Source organism: Perca flavescens, chromosome 12 (genome assembly GCF_004354835.1).
Source record: "Perca flavescens isolate YP-PL-M2 chromosome 12, PFLA_1.0, whole genome shotgun sequence".
Classification (NCBI taxonomy): Eukaryota; Metazoa; Chordata; class Actinopteri; order Perciformes; family Percidae; genus Perca; species Perca flavescens.
The window spans coordinates 15,801,115-15,822,534 of NC_041342.1; the positions used below are offsets into that span (position 1 = coordinate 15,801,115).

Here is a 21,420-nt window from a genome sequence, read left to right on the forward strand (position 1 = left end):
CTGCCACACCGGCACAAGCCTTTTTGGGACTGCAGTGTTTGTTTTACCTCCCCAAACCCCCAAATAAGTAAATAAGCAGTGGTGAAAGAAGTATAATTTTTCTTTACATAATTAAAAGAAGCAAAAACAGATTGGAAATACTCCATTATGAGTATTATCATTTCAAATAAGTACTTAAAATATCTTAAGTGAATGTACAATACTTACAATACTATTCCATGTTAAGTGAGTGTATTATAATTAGAAATAATTAGATTATTAGTGCTAATTCAGTAATATGAACAGTAAGATGTTGGATCATAATGTATAGCTATATTCTATTTTATAAGGTGATGATGATGATGATGATGATGATGATGATGACGATGATGATGATGATGATGATGATGATGATGAGTTGAATCTTTAAAGTAACAATATCTGCCAAATAAATGTAGCGAATTAAAAAGTACATTTGCCCTTGAAATGTAGTGGAGTAGAAGTAGGCCAAAATGTCAAAAGCTTTATGTCAGTAACAATAAATGTTTTCAGCTTGATAAATGCACTGTAAAAAAATGAAATAAAAAAGCAAGTGTTTCTTCCTAAATCTTTAACAAAATCTGTATAAAATGCTTTTTTAAACCCTTTTCAGGCCACAAAAAGTGTCATGTGTCTGTACTATATTATGAATCTAGAGCCAAGGACAGAGAATACTTTTTCTTTGATTAAAACAGAGCCACGATGGTCCATTTACTTACTGTAATTAAAAGGTCAGACGTATTCATTTTAACCAATCCTGTTATTCCCTAAACTGAGGAAGAGGTGTTAGCTATGGGACTAAGAGCGGCGCAGAAACCATCTGCTGTCACCAACACTGAAGGGTAAATGAAGACTTCTAATTAAAACTGTATTTCTCCTTATTTTTGTCCTGGGACGGCTTTCCAAATCTTTGTCTTAATCAGGTTATATTTTTCTTTAATTGCCCAGAGTCCCCTCAACCATCTATTCAAATATCTCTATAAACCGCATTAGTTGTTGTGAGACATGTCTCTGAGCATTTTTTGACACGAAGAACACAAAGTAGTATTATTCAGACATATTTTTCTATGTCCCGATGCCATATTGCGTGAATTAGATATGGATTTATGTAATCTAGCAGAATCATCTCTGTGAGGAAATAATTGCCATCTTATCTTCCAGGCACGCGGCCAAGTGGATGCATGACGTGGAGACGCCAAGCAGAGAAACCATTGAAAGAAGGGGGAAAAAAAAACATTACAAATATACCATCAGAGGTGTGTGTGTGTGTGTGTGTGTGTGTGTGTGTGCGTACTGTAGGAGGACGAGCATGCTGTTTGGTGCATGAGACAGTTGGTAGTAAATGGTTGGCAAATCAAATCTGGTCTGGCATGAGAGGCTGCCCTGAGGGTGAACATCAGGTTCGCTTTGTATGCTTGTTGGCTCACATTTTACAGACTTCTGCTCAGTGCAATGCAGTGTTTTCTTTTAATCTCTCACTCAGATTTATTAATAATCTAACCTTTTGTAGGCTCATAGTATGGAGACGCGTCTTTATTAGGTATTGCAGAGGCAAACAGCAAGTTAAATGAATCTCTCGTTAACTCACGTTGACATATGGTAATAGCAACATTATGCTACGACTAATCCATCTACAGTCTAGCCAACACAATAGTGGAGTCTTCAGATAGGTATCAAAAGCTAGCTCTAGTTTCTTAGTACTAAGTGAGCAGAAACGGAAAATGTTCCTTCTCAAATATTATATGTCCTTATGAGTTGTGAACAGTTGGCATTTATTTTGTGTCTGAGCCTTATTCTGTCAAAGTGTGACGTTGTGTTTTAATAATTTAAGACGGATCTTGCAGTTTCTCTGTGTTCAGTGGCTCTTAAACGTTCACGGGTTCATGACTCTTTAAAATTAAAGCTATACCTACGTGAGTGGTGAACAGTTCAACCAAAGAACGATTTTGTGTCATTGGGTTGTTTCATTTGATTACATTTTGAGGCAGAAAACCATTCCAAGAAAAATACAAAACTGGATAGTAGAAATATGTTTTCGTCTGTCATGAGCCCATCTCAAAATGAAACTTTGGAGAGTTCCTAAACTCAGTTTAAGTATAGTGTATGTACGATAAGGGACATCTTTATCTTTATAGCGGTTTATTTTGAGACCTTCATCAGACTGCTCACATCCACTTCACAAAACTATCTAATGAAGCAAATCTTCTGTCCAGAATGTCAAAGTACTGAAAATGTATTTTAGTCATCAAGAGTCAATTTATTTCCATATTCTAAAATGCAAAGGACATAACAGGATTTGAGAATAAATCCAAGGTTGAGTGCACAAAAATGTTTCACTGCAAGCGATTATATGTACAAGAATGAAATCAACAAATCTTTACAGAATTCAACAGGTACTTCATCGATATTTAAAGTCAACTTTTTGAACCTAATAATGTAGACTAGACTGGACTTCAGAGATTCATTTGATCTTTTTTTTTTTAAACAGCACATTTATTAATTTACATTTTCGTAAACTTTATTTGCTGAATTAAAAGTTCACTATTAGTGCATTAAGGAACATTGAACGCTTGTTTGTTTTTCATACATTAAAGATTCAAATCCCGTCAAGGTAAATGCTCCATGGCCTCATAAACAGGCTGGTTAGCATTCACTTGTAAAGGACAACAAACTAATGTCCTCTTCATCTGTTTACCCAAACATGCTACCCATAAATACATTGGCTAGCAATTATAATTTGATTGTACCGTCATTGTATAATTAATGTGAACATTAGTGCTTCATGTGAATATTAAGAATCAATGGTAAACCTTAAATTGCTTTTCTTGCTGCATGAAGAATAATTGCCACAAACATTTGGCAAGATTTTTTCTGTCAAGTTATACAGAAACACAACTTCAGTCTGGGTGTAAATGATTAAGATAATTAGTTATACAGTAAATTAGGGCTGGGTGACATGGACATATCCTCACACAGATCATTGCATTGTTGTGTCTTTTTTACAACGTTCTCCTGCTTGTGTTTGGACCTGGTATACCTGCTTGCAGGTCTAGTTACTTTTACTATTTTTTGTCGGCTGAATAATGACTGCAGTAAGGAAAAGTTTCTGGAAATGTCGCCATTTTAGACAGGTAAATATGTAAATTTTTTTGAGAAAGACAGCAAAAAAGTTGCATAATGATTCAACAGCAGGATAAGTGCACAATCCAGCCAGAGAGAAGTGAGTTATAACATGAGTGATGAAGAATATGTATACGCTTTGATCACCATTGTTAATGTAACTCACCCAGCCCTAGTTTAACTTAACCCCATGATGACAATTTGGGACTGATCACCTTTTCTCCCAGCGTCAGTCCATTAAACAACACTGCATTTGATGGAATTATGCCTCTACTGAATACAAGATACAATGGATTTGAAAGCTATAATTCAGTTCAACACTATGCGTGCTATAGAAGAGAAGCCAAAAACACTTACTATCAGTTTAAATCAAATCAAATATGAAACTAACCATTTCTCAGAACACAGATGATTAAATACATGAGTTACACAATTCTTTTTTTCAAACCTTCAGTAGGGAATAACGAAAGTGCTCTGGTCAAACCTGTAAAAAAATAATTTATACACACCCCAGTCATCTGACCGGAGGGTTTGTCAGAAAATTGTTTAACAACTGTTTTGCTTATTGATGGTCCTCCCTCCATTCACGCTCCTGGTCCACACCCTTACCGCCCTTCGGTTGGATTAGTTGTCATTTGTTAAAGGGAAGGCAGGCAGGCAGTATGACAGTGGAACAGGCTGGGCCAGCTAAGGGCTCTGCCACCTCTCCCTCCAACTCTGTCCATGTTCCTTTCTCTGGGCTGTAGCAGATGGTAGAAGACTTATAGGCCCCCTGAGGAAAAAAACAAAAAAATCAAGTCATTCTCTTCGTTCCTGTTGGCGCTGTTTGGATTTATAACGGAAATGGAAAAAACATGTAGTCCAAAACAGCAGGGACTTTAAAGATTAAGTCTGGTGATTTTCTATATTTCTCTTTTGTTAACAAATTCCATAGCCTAGAAATCTAGACGCACCCCAGCGGCAGCAAATTGAATTTGCAGCCAGGGGAGTCTAGGCACTCTTCGTTGGCTTGCGAGCTGGAAAAACCAAACTCTGGTCAGGCCAATCACATTGTGTATAGAGTCGGTGGGCGGGCATATGGCTGCTGCTGCTGCTGCTGCTGGGAACAGCGGTCTTCTGGAAGACTTGGAGTTAAGCTTTCTTTGAGAAAAGAACAAAGAACTGCACAGAAATCATTCTTAAAAAAGGAAGATGTGTTTGCAGTTTTGCCGACCGGATATGACAAAAGTTTAATCTATCAACTTGCTCTGCTACCTTCTTCGTTGCTCTGCCTGGTTGTAGCGCTATCCTATTGTGTGCAGAGGGAATTTGAAAGACAACCGTTTATCCCGCCCCTTGGATTGAGCTCCGTCAATGGTGAGTTCCCAGACCCAACATCTTGATGTGGGTCTGGATTGTCAGGCTACAAATTCCATGTAGAGACCAACAATGAACTGATCCTACTAACAAGTGGTGCCTGCTTAGCTAAATCCTGATATAGCTTATTGCTCTGTGCAGCAGACCCCCACCAAAAACGTGGTGACACGTTCCTTCATTACCATGAACACGCACACTGTGGTTGAGCTCATCCTGCAGCCGGAAATACTCACTAGTGCGCCAAATCCGCAGCTGAAAATAGTTCCCAAAAAATCCACTATTTATTCCTGTTTGAGTAACATTTGCTAAAAACTACGATGCCCAGAGGTTTAAGAAAATTACTTTTTAAACTTAAAATAACTTAAAAAAAAATATTTATATTTATTTTATTTTTTTCTGACCCATGCCACAGACAGGTTCAGAAAGAGTTGTTGCATTGTTGGTTTTGGTCTTTTCGTAGGATTTGTTGACAACAAAAATATTGACTTTTGCCAGCTTTCTCCTTTGATCTAAAATAATCTAATCTGATGTGTAAGAATATACCATGCTCCAGCTGTAGCCTCCCACGAGGAAGATGCTATCGTCCAACACAGCACAGCCCGGGCCGCTGCGGCCCTCCAGGATGGGTGTCTGCAGGATGTTCCACTGGTCAGCTTTCGGGTCGTAACACTCCACCAACATTACGTCTAGATGGGAGAAACCTATGTGACGGAGGAAGAAAAATATCTTAAACTGATGATAGTACTTCAGAGAAGTTAATACTGTAGGTCCATGATACAGTCCTAAACTGCTTTTTAACAACACATTTTTGCAAACAGACTCTTACTCTCAGCATTTTCTGCCAAAGTTTGAACACTGTGTTTTTTTCTGTGTGCCGTTTTCTACGTGCTCTTCTTACTGGTTTTTAAAGTGGGCGGCAAAAGGGTGATGTCACATACTTCTGTGCACCAATCAGTATTTAACATTTGAATCAAAAACTAAAGACAGTGATGGGGTTATTTGTGAATGTTGCCAGGCCAAATCTGATCAAACCACACCCACACAGAAGCCGAATAGCTGAGATTTTAAGTGTTAAACTCTTAATAAAGACCAGGGGAGCTTTGTTTCTGCTAACTTTACCTTGTTTGATTTGATTTAATGTTAATGATCAATACTTTTTAGATTTAAAATAAAGTTTACCGTAATATGCAGCTAAAAGTCATTGTACAAACGCCCAGTAAAGAGAGTAAAGAACACACATCGAATCAATAAATAAATAAACCACAAAGAAATGCACAAATACACACATACAGTAACTAATCAGAAACCTGAGAAAACAGAGAAAATAAATCTGCCTTTGGATGTGGATACACATGTGACAGATCTCAGTGCACTTATGCCAAATTTTCATGAGCTGAATTTTAAACGGTGGCAGTGAAAAGCCAATTACAGCTACATAAATGTACATTTAACAATATTCTGAATGAGTTAGTCAAACAACGTATTTAAAAAGAAACACATGTACAAGTTCCAGCTTTTCATAATTCCCAATTTTGCTAATCAAATACAAATACACAACACGTAACTGTAATTCAGACGTGTTTATTTTTTTCTTCTTCTTTTGTAGCTTTAATGATGAAGTGTAAAAGAGGGTGCACAGTGTAATAAAGGCCATCGTCGCTTGCTCGCAACAGCAACATCTCTTTCACTTTTCTCTTTTTGAAAAAAAAAAAAAAAAAAAAAAAAAAAAGAGTATAGATCTTGACCTCTTTTCTGTTAATTTCCTGAAACGCTCGAGTGCCTACCTTTCAAATGGTTTCCACCAATAGCATATAGGCGGTCGTTCATTCCAGCCAGGGCATGAATGGCACGCTTTGTGTTCATATCCTGTTTCCTCGCCCACACATCCATTACAGGGTCATAACAGTAGAGCCAGGACACATACTCCCCATTGTGCACCCCTCCTGCAACAGGTAAACACAGAACTTCACCTTTAATACTGTGTTGAAGTTCTTACTGTAGGAAGACACACTGGCTGCTCATGTAATACACTCTGATCAATGACAGTCCTTTTTTAAAGATGAATTGATTCATTGCTGAACTTAATAATTACCAGTGTTGAAAAGTATTGTAAAATTATCTTAAACGTATAACACTTAACATATGATTAATAATTATAGATTTGTGATATCTTTCTTTACTTTTAATACTTTCCAGCCACATATGTTTACAGAGAAACTTGATCTTTGTATCTCTGGCTAGACATTTTCTTTTTTAAACTAAAAGATTGCAGTGCATCAGAGTTTATGGTGCCTTCTCCAACCAGCTATATTCAAACAATCAAAGTTGGTGTCTTTTATCTCCTTAGTTGTATATTGTAATAACTGGCGTGGTGCATAATACAGAACAATAGTCATAAAATTCACTGATGATTCAGTGATAGCTTTTGGAAGGAGAGGATTTTGGTTTATGACATTCTGCGTTGGTGTGATGCATATTTGACTGGTATAAATGTCACTAAAATAAAGAATATTATTATAGATTTTAGAAAAGATATTGCATGAAATTTATAGTGAATCATATTGAGTTGGTTTTAAAACATTTGTATTGCAGCATTTCATGGCACCTTTAACCTGCGAGTACCTTGCCCGATGACAAATCAAAAAGCTAAATTTAAATGTGCTCATTATGGAACAGAATGACTCTCGTTAGTGTTATATTATTATCATACATTAAGTTTATTAACTATAAATGGTAATGCATTACTTTGTAAGAAGCACTTTAATGTTGTAATCTAATCTATGACAATGCATTATATTTTAAAAAATTATCACGTTTGATATATAAAATCTTAATTTGCAAAGTAACTCGTAAATATAGCTGTCAAACAAATGTAATGGTGTTAAAAGTACAATATTTCTCTCTAAACCAGAGATCTTCAACAGGGCGTCTGGGGCCCCTACGGGGTCCTCAGAGTTACTGCAGGGGGGCCGCCAAATTATTGTTAATTTTGTGAATGTTTTTTTCACATCTACAGTATAATGTGAGACAGGTGCGTCGGCGGGGAATAAGTAATACAAAAGTTGCAGAGAAACTCCTGCACACAAAAATAAAATGTAATAGTAGGCAATGTTTCGGTACTACTACTTGGGCAAAATTAATGAAGGGAGTTTCTTTGCAACTTTTGAAAGTTTTTTCAAAAATGAAAATGTGTTATTAGTAGTAAATATAAATCAGCCTATTTGTGAAGAAAAAAAACATTCATGATATGCACACTGGCCTATAGGTAAGGTAGTCACTAAGATAGCCATCCACGGATACCGTTACATTAAAACATGATTTATAAAATCATACCAACAAATATTTAATAGCTTAGTATTCTATGCACTAAAAACATGCACATGCATGCATATGCTTTAGGCTGCCCTACACATTATTGTAGGCCCAGTTTATTATGCAACTTAATTTTATACAATATATGTAGTAGGGGGTCCCTGCTCCGTCTCTCTTTCAGATAAGGGGTCCTTGGCTTAAAAAAAAAACATTGAAGACCCCTGCTCTAAACTGTGGAATAGACGTTTAAATACTCTAAATACTAAAAAGTAAAACTACCTCATGTTTGTACTTGAGTAAATGTACTTAGTTACAATCCATACTGCTTAACTTTGTACTGTGTTGGTGAGGCTCAGTCCTCATCACAGCGGCTGCAGGTTCAATTCCAACCTGCTGCATGTCATTCCCCCTCTCTCTCCCCTTTCATGTCTAAGCTGTCCTATCAAATAAAGGCCTAAAATGCCACACACAAAAAATTCTTAAAAAGTGATGCTCAAATGCTGAGCAATGAATATTAAAAAAGAAAATTCTGTCTATTTTATGTAGCGGAGGGATAATTAATTATTTGCAGAGAGTTAAATGCGTTTTATCATGACAAAAGAAGATGACATAATAAGTGTGGCAGGTTCTCTCCTGACCTGATATGTAGATCTTGCCGTTGTGCACGGCTCCTGCATGGGCAGCCAGAGGCTGCGGCAGAGATGAAACGTAGTTCCACTCGTTAGTCTCCAGGTTGTAGGACTCCACGCTGGAGAGGTAGCCACTCTCGTTCCTACCACCAATCACATACAGGTGCTTATCCAGGCGGCAGGCAAAGAAACTGGCTCTCCTGAGGAAGCAAGTGTCAACCAGACAACATCATTAAATAAACCAGCAATGACAAGATGTAGGATTTCCCACAGTTTGTGTGTGTGGAAATCCCCTTACATACAAACGTTTCTTAACTGTGCTAGTCATGTTCTTACCAGCTGTGAGCATTTCTATTTAAGCAAGAATAATGGCTTTACTTACTTTTTCATTAGACATTTAACTTAATGTTATAACATCATACATTCTAAAGACAATAATGTACATTTAAAGTAATAGAGATCAATATAAAATGTGTGTATGCAAACTGATAAAAAAAATATAAACATTGTTTTCTTTACACAGTGTGACTTATTAGAAGTCAATAATGTTTGTGCAGTTCTTTCAAGACCCCTGAAAATCCTACAGTCTCTTAGTGCATCATCAGATTTACTGTAACTATATTGTCTTTTGGCAAGCATGAATGAATAATTATGTATTCAACCACAAACAGACTTACCTCTCCTGCATAGGAGGCAACTGTATCCAACTGTTGAATCTGGGATCATAACGGCTGACAAAATGAGTGCTGTGCTTTCCTGCAAAACAGATAGAAATCTCGATGACACTGATTACTCAAACAAGTCTTTAGGGTTCCATGCAGTTTAGGCAGACTATGGCAGTGCTCAGTTGTAATTGGTTAAATCTTTGCCAAATGTTTTGTAATACACAGCACAAATGAAATGCACAACTGGTACTCTGCAAGTCTTCATTTAATATAAACATATTATCTGAAAATCACCACCCACACACTTGTTCACTAATAATGTGTATTGGTATTGTGTTGATTTTCACTCTCAGAGCTAAAGAAACACAACTGATTTCACTACTTGCAGCACTGTATTGTTACGATACTTGGTGAAAAAAGAACAAAAAGCACAGTATCAAATTTTTTGATCATTTACAGTCTTTGTTTCCTACTATGGCGGTGTGTTACCACCGTTTCACAAAAAGCCCTCTCAACACTTCCACACCACAAATATTTCACTGTTAATAACAGTTATTGTTTTATGGCAATTATTCACAAGTGTTGGCTGGAGTGTTGTTTGTTCACTCAAAGCTGAACTGGCTCTACGATGAGTGTGGCCAAAACTATTTGAAAGTGTTGCATTAGTGTAACTCTGATGGGACTGAATTTGCATAAACTCCAGCTTAGAGCGCTCTCTACATTCAGTCAACACTGGTAAATCTGCTGTGTGAAATCACTGGAAAGGAAGACGTTCGGTCCGTAGTGTGACCGTACCATTGGGGTTCCACTGGTCCTCTCCGCCCAGCAGCAGCAGGAAGTTCTCCACCTCCACCACGCAGTGATGGGCGCTGTTGTAAGGCATTACTAGACGAGACACAGAAATCAAAAGCCGTGAATCACAAAAACGCATGAATGATGGTCAGTAAAGTTGAAATCGAAACTCTGTAATGTACTGTAAATACTATTATAAACACAAGGCATATGTAAACCCCAATAAACATGACATTTTATCATCAAATGATAATCAATGCCTCCAAAATGAAGAGTGGCATGTAAATCAGGCTATTTTATACACTATGGACAACCCTAATCCTAACCCTGGTGTGAAAATAAAGTCTAACAACCTTACCAGATAATACTTGATTTAAAGGTACCCTGTGAACACAGTTTTAATTCCACAGCTTTAGACTATTTGACCATTACAGTTGTCTCTCACAAACACAATAAGCAGTGGTTTAAAAGAAATAGCATGCTGATAAAAAAAAAAATGTCTGGGGCAACAACAAAAACAACAACAGTACTTTCATTCATCCATAAATGAATAAAGCCATTTATGGTGTGTGGGTAACCTAAAAATGACATCTTCAGTCTCGTAATGCAACACAAAACATGCAAGCGTGTCCTTGAGGTTTCTTTTCTTGCCAAATACTGTTAAAATTAGCTTCATTTGCCATCAAATATAATCCTAAAACTAGTTTTATAAACCAATTATATTCTTAAATAAATCATAATAATAACTCCAAAAAACTCAACATTTTGAAAACATGGAGGACTATGTCGCAACTGCATCTGTAAAACTACAATGACCCATTATTAAACTAAACTTATACAGGCAATCCCTTATACACTGTAGGTCTACTGGGCTGGACAATAAATGGCAGTCACAATGAAATGAGGTTCTTATTAATAGAACATCTATCTTAACTATTTAATAAGAAATAATTGTACTAGCAGTGTTCCTTATTTAGTGACTATTTTTATTTCGTCATGCTGAGTGTTCAATTGATTGACAGGAAGCGCTCATGGTACAGCTCAAGGTTAAGATTGATTTAATCTGCAATATACTCATGACAACAGGCCAACAAGCTTGTTACGACAGACGTCTATTACACAATCCTCAGAGTGGGTCAATGTTATAGGGTTTATTTTCCCTCCTCATTGCTTTTGTTTTCAAACCTTCCATTCATCAATGATTTCTTGTGGGGAATCAAGCCATCATCAGCAATCAACGTCTACTGTTTGTTACAATGCAATCTATTTATCTATCTATCTATCTATCTATCTATCTATCTATTTAGTATCTATCTATCTAACTTTAACTTACCTGCCGGACTGAATCTCACAGTGCAATAGTTTTCCTTTTCTCCTCAGCTCACATTAAATATCCCACAGTAGTTTTTCATCTAGTAATATATTGAGGATGTCCAATATACTGTACATGATCTTTAGTGTATCATACTCATACAAGTTGGCATAAATGGATACAAGCCCACAGCTTCAGCAGGACCCCTTGTGGAGGATTTTCCCTTGTGTATGTTTTTGTGCTCCCCTCCTCTCCTCCATCTTCTTTTGCTGAAGTGACCCCATTGAGATGTAGAGAAATGGTCTTAGGTGACAGTCATAATGAACATGATCGTGTTCACTCAATAAATCTCAGGCCCGGTGCTTTTTGAGCACAAATCAGTGAAATGTTAAAGCCCACCTGTCTGTCTCCATCAGTCATTTCCACTGTCACCTCCCCACCGCCTGATGGATCACAGTTGCTGCAAAATTAGACAGCCTTGAATCTCATTTCTTTCCAATTGGCCTCTCCCTGCAATCTCACTCTGGCTTGCTGACATGTGCCGGTCCTCTATGGGAGGGGAGTCTCAGATAGGAACTAATACTACATACACTAAACACAGCTTTATCTCGAGACGAGGGGATTAGGTTGCCTGCCTCCAGTGCACCTCAAAGATGAGTGCCATATGACTGCCAAATTCCCTTACATGCTATTTACATTATAATTCAGTCAGCAGTACTGTATATAGGACATGGATGGGCGGCTTTTTATTTGATGTCTAGTGACTTGTACTCATACTAAAAATCATCTTGTACCCATGTGAAAAGAAGATTATTGCTTTACAGTATGTCACAGGCTGCAGTGTGAGGAGTGCTGTGGGAGGATGTGGGACATTTGCCTGCCTCTACAGGTGTCTCAGATACAGGTGAACATATAATAATAATAATAATAATAAAATACTACTACTACTACTAATAATAATAATAATAATAATAATAATCGTGACCGCTGTAATAGTTTTGTGCCGTGAAAATAATATCAACATATAAATTATATTTACTTCTACAACGAGTAAGACTTTACTGAGAATGATCACCTGAGAAAGAATATGAAATGAATCTACCTATCCGTCCCCTTTCCCCTAAATCTTCCACTAACCCCAAGGGTGAACAGCCATAGGAGATGGACGAGATGGACGCCATCACTCCAGTCCACAGTGAGCTCTAGGGCTCACTAGAGGGAGTCAGAAACCTCTACATAGAGGCACAGTCTGGGTTGGTTGAATGACTCCACAGCTAATGCACCACTGCCACTCGAGCTCTGACGTGCCTTTAACACCATTACAATTGCATCCCACTGAGCTGAATTTCCTTTGTTCTAGGCCATGCTGCGTAGATGAGGTCCATTTCCAAGTGAGGGGTTTTAATATCAGGTTGATTTAAAAGAAGAGGAAGAAGAGAATAGTCCAGCATTGTGGCAGAGCCTGCGCCTGCCTTTGTCTTGTGTTTGTCCACGCCGCTGTGGGTACACTAGATGGCAAACTTTACACTGGAATCACCGAGAAGTAGATATATCTTACACAAACGAGAGGGATCAGATTCTTCCCAAATTGTGTTGATGAATGTCTTAATCAAATGCTGTCCCTCTTCGGTTTCGCCTCATTGAAAAGTTATGATTGAATGTTAATAATCTTCTATTCCACATCCATTGTGTGGAGGCTACATCAGATGGTCACTGATGTGTTAAGGGGATGATTTTGCAGTTTTGTCCTTCCACTTGGTCACGGACCATTTGAGTGTTAACTTTTTAGTTTTGAGTGATGGAAATCCCTACTGACCTTTTTGCTTGTTGCAGTCTATACCCAGGAGTGTGAGTTAAATGAGAAAGTCACAACATAAACACCAGTGAGCTGCAGGCTGTTGTACTGTATATATGCATAGCTCCTTTAGTAAAATGCACCCCAAGAAATTTGGCCAAACATTAGCTAAAATAACAAATTACTGCCAAGAAATGTTTGAGTAGCTCAAATATTTGAGCAAAGGTATAAATTTCTGAATTTAAGACACAACAAGAGAAAAACACTAGATTCATTTAAAACTTGTGCTATAAAGTGAGAGTATAATCTGCACAGTATCAAGCTAACAGAAAACCGACCTACGGCTTATATGTACGAATGAAGAGACACTGCTGAGATATGGCTTCAACCAAAACAAAAAGACAAAAACTCAATATGTCTGGCAATGATGATGCTAAGGACAAATACGGTTTCCCATTAGCTCTTGTTTGACCTTTGCAATATGACAACAATATAGTGGTGAGCCATAAAAGGTCACGGAAGAAAAAAGAGCACTTTACAGAGGTGCAGGAAGTCTTCAAATATGTTCTAGACACTACATTTTTTTTCAATATAATACAGTAGATTCTTTGGGGAGATTATTACAACTTGCTCTCAATGTGATATCATGAAATCAATATCATAAATTGTCCATTCATGTAACTTCCTACAGGTTATAGGACATGTCTTTTTATCTTTTATTTTTCCTATTTAGTCAATGAAAATCATCTATTTACGTTTTGATCTTTGTATCAACATTACAGCTGCTGTGTTCCAGTAACCCCATCTGTCTCTTTGGTATTTAACTCACCTCATATAAACCTAATAGTGACACCAGGTCAACCGTCTGTGTTTCAGTATGTATAGTGTAATTGAATCTCATGTATTGATCAATGTGAGTGAATTATCAAGCTACATGTCGGTCATTATTGTTCTCTCTCTGCCAAAATAGATCATTAGACTCAAATCTGATCATGCATCCTGCCAGCATATTTCAGCAAAAACAAGGGAAACCGGGCATGAAGCTCCACAGTGCTGTGAAGTCACGCTCTGATTAAAAACTTATATTAAAAGTGATAGTGATACATTATTACCTAAAGGATTTAGGGAACTCCTTCCCCTCATTTTCCATGGAAATTAACCTGTGTTAAAGTCATCCATAGGAACAACTTTTTCTCATCATAAAAGCCACTAACACAAGATGCCTCAGGTAAAAAAGAAAAGGAAAAAAAAGGAAGCAGCAAAGCCTTTTCTACTCACTTGTGAGGATCTTCCATGTCTTTTTCTCGTCGTCATAGTACTGGACCAAATTGCTGGGGAGGCGATCAGGTCCAGGAGGCAAACCACCCACCAGTAACAGCATTCTCTTATTGGAACGGATTCTGTAATGTCAAAAGTGTGGTTGTGTGGACAAGTGTTAGTAAACAGCGAACAGAACAGGTATTAAGCCTTAAAAAAAACATCCAAAAGGCCAAAATTATCTCAACCTAAAACTACACACCTTTACTTTTTTAATTTACATAATTACGTTGATAGTATTAGCAGCAGTTGCCCGGCATATTTTGATTTTTCACTCTTAAAATGTTCAATGTATGAATTAAATCATCAACGAAGAAATTAAAGAAGAAATACATGAATTAGATTAATAACTACTCCTAGTGAGCTCCTACTACTAACTACTGAAGTTGAAGCTACAAATCAGGCAATATGTGGCCATGTTTATTATAATTAACAAAATTGCTCAACAGCATGCTCATCCTTTTGATACGTTATTGAATGGTTATTTTACTCTAAAGATATCTTTTCAATTAGCTGTGAAGCGAAGACGATCCTGCAGGGTGCCATGCTGGAGGCTAAAAACGCAATTGAGTACATAAACCTGGCTATACAATGTCTCAATTTCATTGGCTGCAGTGATTCATGTGACATCTCTGAGCCAGTCGTGAGATAGTTCCTGCTGTCTGTATATGATACATAACCCAAAAGCCACACACTTTACTGTACATTAATGACCGCTATCTGGCTCCTAATGGATTTGAACACAAATTTACCAATTAATCACAATATGCAGTAAAAAGATTAAGAGCAGCTGGCCTTTATATTCAGTCATGTTCACCTTTTTCATATTTTACTTTTTTATGCTTGGGAAAATCACTGTCGTCTCGGTACATTCTCTGTGCTACTGGCCCACTCGGAAGTGTTTTGGGGTTATTCATATGCAAATGAGCCCCTGGACATAGATAATGGTGATTAATTGAGAGGAGAGAAACAGTGGCATGTGAAACTAATTATGAGGATTCCTGATTCTTTGCTCATTCAGGTCCATATGTGGGAGTAGATATGTTATTGGGATAATAGATTCCTTTCTAAATTATTTCACTTTTGGAGTCTTGGTGCAACATTTTATTTTGTTTAGAGATTCTCAATACCACAGCTCAAATTTTCTGCTCTTTAAAGTTATATGTAGTGAATTCAAAATTGCAACACTTATGCCAACACTATTCAAAAGATGTTCAGCCTTGACTGTACAGTCAGCTCTGTAAACAAAACCTGACAACAGCACCATCAATCAATCAATCAATCAACTTACTGACTATGCCTGCCTACTTACCAGCTCCTTAAAGTGCTGATCAGGACAAACATGGAAGTATTGGCCTTGGCCTATTTTTGTTTGAGTGAGACATGTTTAACTAATCTGAATATAGGGAGCATTCTCAAATTGTCCCTTATTTGATAAGTCCTTAAAATATAATACATAACCAAATGTAATGAATTCCCTCTAACTGTATTTTGTTTATTGTATCCTCAATAGTTGCAGTATTCTTGTATTCATACCAGAAGTGTTACATAATTACCATGTAGTCCTGTTAACAATTCAATTACAATTGTATTCATGAGAGTTGCTACACATCAAGCACATAACCTTTATCTAGTTTGCTACATCTTGTCTACACTGATTACAGAGCAATTACACAGATGTGTGAGGAAATAGAGTTGTTGTTTTTTCACTAAAACATAAGGTAACCTTGTAATTATGGATACAGTGTAGCCTTGAGTAGATCAAGCCCCTTGACAGCTGGCAGTCTCTTACAGTAAAAGCCCCACAATCCTCATTAATTGGGCCTCAGACCTCACATCTCTGCCCGGCCACCTACATGGGCTAAACTACACAAGCTGTCCGACCAGTGCTTGAGCGAGTGGGCAATACTTGAGTTGGCAATTTGTTCAAATTTAACAAGTGGGAGGCATTTAATCGCCTTCCGTCCACTCTCAAAAATGTGTGTATGTATGTGTGTGTGTGCATGTGAGTGTGTGTGTGTGTGTGTGTGTGTGTGTGTGTGTTTTCTCTTTTTGTATATGTATGTTGGTCGGCCTCATCCTCACCTGCTGGCCGTGGTCTGCCTGCAGTGCTGCCTGAAGGGCATCAGGTGGTAGTTCATGGCATCCAGGAGTAGTTTCTGGCACACAGGGTCACTCCTCATGAAGTCAACAGACTGCACCCTCTCCACCAGCTCTGGAGCAGGTATGAGGGCGAAGCGCAGCCTCTTCATAAGGTCCGGCGCATAGTGCATGCGAGTCTCGCGGTCATGCTCCAGCCAGAGGACTGACATCTGGAATAGAGCCAGCTCTGACTCCACTGGGGGTGGCAGAGCATCTAGCATGGCACACATCTCCTCAAAGTTCAGCAGCAGCACATCCTCCACCAGGTACTTGTTGGCCAGCTTCTTGGTCTCATCCAGTCCATGGAGTGCAGCAATCTTGCAGATCTGCTTGTAGTTTTGCACAGAGATCTGGTCGTTGAGGAACTGCACGCTGAGCTTGGTAATCTGGGGGATGTTGAGGATCTTGCTGACTGACAGCACCTCTTCCACTGTGTCCAGGGAAAGAGTCACATTGGCAGTGTACAGGTACTCCAGCACTAATCGTAGTCCAATGGAGGAGCAGCCCTGGAGTACCAGGTTATTGATGGGCCTGGCGCTAGGGGTCACCAGCTTGTCATCAGGTGAGGATGAGGGGGTCCCACTGCTGCCCTGGTCCCCTTTGCTTCCCTCATTGTTGATAACATTGTGGGAAGAGAAGAGGGATCTGAAATACTGGGAGCAGGATGCCAGCACAGCTTTGTGGCAGTGGAACTGCTGTCCCTGGGCAGTGAGAGTCACATCACAGAAAAGCTGTTTTCTCCATAAGAGATTGAGCCCGTGCAGCAGGGTGTCACTGTGTGTTGGGTCAAAGGTGGATGTTCTATCACCCGATCTGGACATGACTTCCTGACTGTGAACGCCACCTAGGCAACAAATAAACCATGCAAGCCATTTACCTCAGGTCATGTATTTGCACAACACACAGCAGCCTATGGATGCTATCATTCAACTGTTGCAATAGAAAACGATTTCTCGAGTTAAGTTATTGAACCGATCTCCCGTCCATCCAGCGGGAGAGAACCATCATGCCATGCAGCCGGCGAGAATCAACATCCAATGCGGCTTCAGTCGCTTTTCAACTTTGAGCTCTGGTCGTAAAGCAACAAACAAAAACGCAGTAGTTCCCACAGCGTGCCACTGTTATTCATTCTCAACTCAAGATGATTGAAATGGAGGCTGAGGTTTGAAGGGCGCTGTCAAAACAAAACGAGGATACGGAGATGCTGCAGCGCTTTCCCCTCCGTAACGCGGCTGAAGTTGTTGGATAAGGAAAAACAGACACGGTGGACGGATAACATGCAGCATTCAGCTTACACTTATCCCTTCTCCTATCTTGCTGCACACCCCCACAATGAGGACATTACACATCGCACAGATTTACGGAGTCATACAAAAGCAATTAGTTTGTCTCTGTGCCGTCAGCAGCAGTAGCCTACGGGTGTGTTTCGCTTTTAGCCTACCTGAGTTAAGCGGACGTGAGTATCGAAAAATATTCACTGAAATGCAGCTTTCGGTAAACTTAAACCTAATATGCATATATATTGTTTCCTAGGCTCTACGAAAGCTATTTCTATGTGCGTAATGTGTGTAAACTTGACACAAGCGTGCTGTAACGTTGTCGCCAGATTCACTAAAAGCGCCTGTCACAACTAAATGATGTGAGCAGCTCTCCCGAGAAGGAGCCAAACTTACCTGACTTCAGCTCTTGACAAAAAAAAAGAAAGTAAGCTTCGGATTCCCAATATTCTCACTTGAATTTTTCCTTTGTTCTCCTTTTAAGAAAATGTCCTTTCCTTTAAAGTCTATGGTCGGTGGTGTCTCAAAATAACCATTGATTCCAACTCATAAAGTCACTATTTCAGGTTATTTGTTGACGTTGATCATTTGTTCTTCTGAATTAACAAGAAGTGTGTGAGTGTGTGAGAGGGAGCTGTGCTTTCTGCAAGAGAAGAAGAAGAAGAAATATACGTGTGACAAATTATGCTACCAAGAAACAACACATCATTATCCTTGGGCCTGGGGCTCAGTGAGTCGTAACGAGAGTAATAGGAAATCCACGGTTGGGGAGAGAAACGGTCGTGCATGGCCGGTGGAGAGAGACCATGCAGGGGTATGGATGCTGGAGAGACTCGCAAAATTATGGCTCAAGGCTATTGTAAAAACTGTCGAGCGTAAATGACTGCGATTTCAAACATCTATGGAAGAAAGAAAAGAGAAAGGGGGAGAAAAACCGAGTCTTTCCCTCGCTGTTATAGAGAGAACCGTCAAGTTTTAGTGCGCATTGCTAATTAGTCAATTTCTCTCTGCCTTCACAGCCCGACGACTTTGCTGCTGAGCTGAAACTGCTAATTTCTGGGACCAGCCTTTTTTTGGCTGTGAACTGGATGGATGAATGGCTTGTCTCGCACAAATGACAAAAAGCCCCTGCCTTAATCTCCATCGCCAAAATAACCCCTCATCTCATTCTGCTCCTGCTAGTCCTTTAAAGAAGGTGTTCTCTACACAAACTCAAGTTTTTGCATCTGCATCAAAAATACTACATGCACTATAATGTCCAAACATTGTTTATAATGTTGAATTAAAGCATATAAAATACCCTTTTTTTCATTTCTATAAGCAGCAGGCCACACACACCATGAAACACAACACATGCCCAAAGTATGTAAAGTTATAAAAGAACAAGTCTAACATAACATATTGTTTTCATGTGCTATGATACATCTGATCAGTTCACTGTTTTACGACCTGAGGTCTAGCTGCAAGCCTGAAAACACAAAGGGTTGAAACCTAATACAACATCCATCAGTGCACAGTAGTGTGTTGTATGTGTGTCGTTGTTGGATATTTAGATTCCATATGTCTACCCACTTTCACTTACAAGACTGACCTTTATCCCTTAAGACAAGTTGATCCATGAATCTCACAATGACAAAAAGACTCCTTGTTGTCAAGTGAATGTCCACTTGATCACATTGTGTAATTCATAGCACTCAAGAACAACCAACACGCTAAAAGCACCCAATGTACTTTCAGTCCTGTAATATAAATGCAGTTACTGTCAAACTACTATATATCTTCATTTACCACAGTATACAAACTACCTTCATTTCTATGCAACTCCTGCCTGAGGCTTCAGGTCTGGATGTCTTACACTGACATTTGAAAACCTGGGGGAGAAAACTAATCTTATCATCTAAATTAAGACTATATCCTTCCTATGACCCTGCCAAAGAATAATCAGGTAATCCTAATCATTAGTGGGTTGATACTGGATGGTTACAGGTTAAAAAAGAGCATAAACAACATTCTAGCAACTGTCAATTAAATAAAGAGCTCAATTAGAGTAAAGACACTTACATACAGGACTCCTTTGGGACCAGAAGTGACAGATACCTCACAAGTTCTGAAATGACAGATAGGGATAAATGGGTTTGTTCATGTACTATGAAATAGAGCAACACAGTGCTGCCGTTAAGAAAAAAAAAAGGCCACATATAGGTAGCATTTATAATAGAGGGAACCAGAATATTGTTTGATGTTTGATTATTTGACAAGCACGCAGCCTGCATATCCCCCACTAGTTATACTGAGCAAATTCATTCTACATGAACTCTGCGAGATGACTGATTAGATTGTGCGCTGCATCTCAAATAACAGTCACCACTGAAGGAAAAATCAAATACTGTTGTATTAATTAGTGGTTTGTAGCCACTAAGAATTTGTGTTGTTATTACAACTGTTATTGTGTTGCCTCGTTTCCAAAGCACTTGCCACTGCAGAGCAGAGTAGTTCACTGTATTTCACTTCAGAGTTGCATACTGTTATCTTTACTAGCACTCAGTTAGCACTACATTACCCAAGTCTCGAGTGAGCTATTCTAACGCAATAAAATGACCATTTTCAACTCTTTCAGCTCTTTGTAGCAACTCAGTCTCCTGAGGCCACTGGTCTTCAGATTGCAGGGCGTTTATGGTTGTAAGTTGTTGCAGTGTGCAGAGAGAGGGGGGCGGGGGGAGGGGGGGGTCATCAGATAAGAGAAGAATTTCTAGACTAATTAAACCCTTTGAGACATAGCATCACACCATAGTGATTTACAACTCTCTGTACCAGTTAACCCGACTCATATTTATCTGTCATATTACTCAGATACCATATCTACCTCTATGGGTAGAAAGCCTTTACATCTTTTATGTCCTCAACAATATGGACAGACAAGAGGTAAATATATTGGCGTAAATAACAACAGTTACATGAGATTTATGTACTGTAGTTCACTCACAGAGACAACTGCTAAGTAAGAAAGTATTTTACCCTCAGCTACTACACAACTTCCTGTTTAATGCTCACATTATAGCACAATTATCATTGTTTATAACACATAAATATAAAACTAAACAATACAAACTGTAGACATTTTGTGTTCTTGAATAACTGATTAAAGTGTGAACATTTAATCTAATCAGTGCAATGAAACAAAACAAAAGGAGAAGCTCCAAAGTTGTGAATAGTAAAGTCTACCAGGCATAATTCCTTTTGCTGGCTGCTGCAGAGGGGTATGCTAAGATAGAAAGTATTATTTTCCTAAATGGAAGGTGTCAGATGGTCACGGAAATGTGATCGGCTGTTCAAGATCACTGCTTCCCATCTGCAATTTGTGACGTGTGAAAGATTCAGCCCAAATGTGCTCACCAAGCGTAAATCCTCAGTACTTTCTCTTATCGTGGAAAAGCAAGATAACCAGCTGTTTACAGATCAGAGAACATATCATATTAATATCATGGAGAGGGTGATATCATCTTGTTTGTAAAATATTTTGTTAACTAAGTGTGGTGTGGTATGGCAACCTATAAAGTGAAAATTTTAATATATGTGTCAGTGAAAGGTTGTTTTCCGATTAAAAAAATATATATTTAAAGGGAAAACAGAAAATGCAGCAGGCAGCCTCTTTGGAAATTAATGCAAACTGCAGGTTACAGTAAAT

General features: G+C 38.6%; 1 protein-coding gene and 1 long non-coding RNA gene across 4 annotated transcripts; one reads left to right on the plus strand and one right to left on the minus strand.

Moving 5' to 3' along the window:
• Positions 1-2,279: 2,279 nt before the first annotated feature.
• klhl14 (kelch-like family member 14) lies at positions 2,280-19,871 on the minus strand. Of its 3 annotated transcripts, none has more exons than XM_028593436.1 (10): positions 19,797-19,871; positions 18,132-18,378; positions 16,402-17,302; positions 14,278-14,399; positions 9,896-9,985; positions 9,113-9,191; positions 8,445-8,635; positions 6,279-6,437; positions 5,038-5,195; positions 2,280-3,910 (listed from the first exon to the last, which is right to left on the minus strand). In XM_028593436.1, exons 3-10 carry the CDS (start codon positions 17,277-17,279, stop codon positions 3,770-3,772), a joined length of 1,818 nt encoding a protein of 605 aa, XP_028449237.1. In that variant the 5' UTR covers positions 17,280-17,302; positions 18,132-18,378; positions 19,797-19,871; the 3' UTR covers positions 2,280-3,769. The 3 variants fall into 3 exon arrangements, with proteins under 3 accessions (XP_028449237.1, XP_028449235.1, XP_028449236.1); XM_028593434.1 differs by having other exon boundaries at positions 17,900-18,378; XM_028593435.1 differs by lacking the exon at positions 19,797-19,871 and having other exon boundaries at positions 17,900-18,406.
• On the plus strand, positions 17,467-18,821 carry LOC114565405 (uncharacterized). Its single transcript, XR_003693904.1, has 3 exons — positions 17,467-17,914; positions 17,992-18,162; positions 18,755-18,821. It is a non-coding gene; the product is annotated as an uncharacterized LOC114565405 (long non-coding RNA).
• Positions 19,872-21,420: the final 1,549 nt, after the last annotated feature.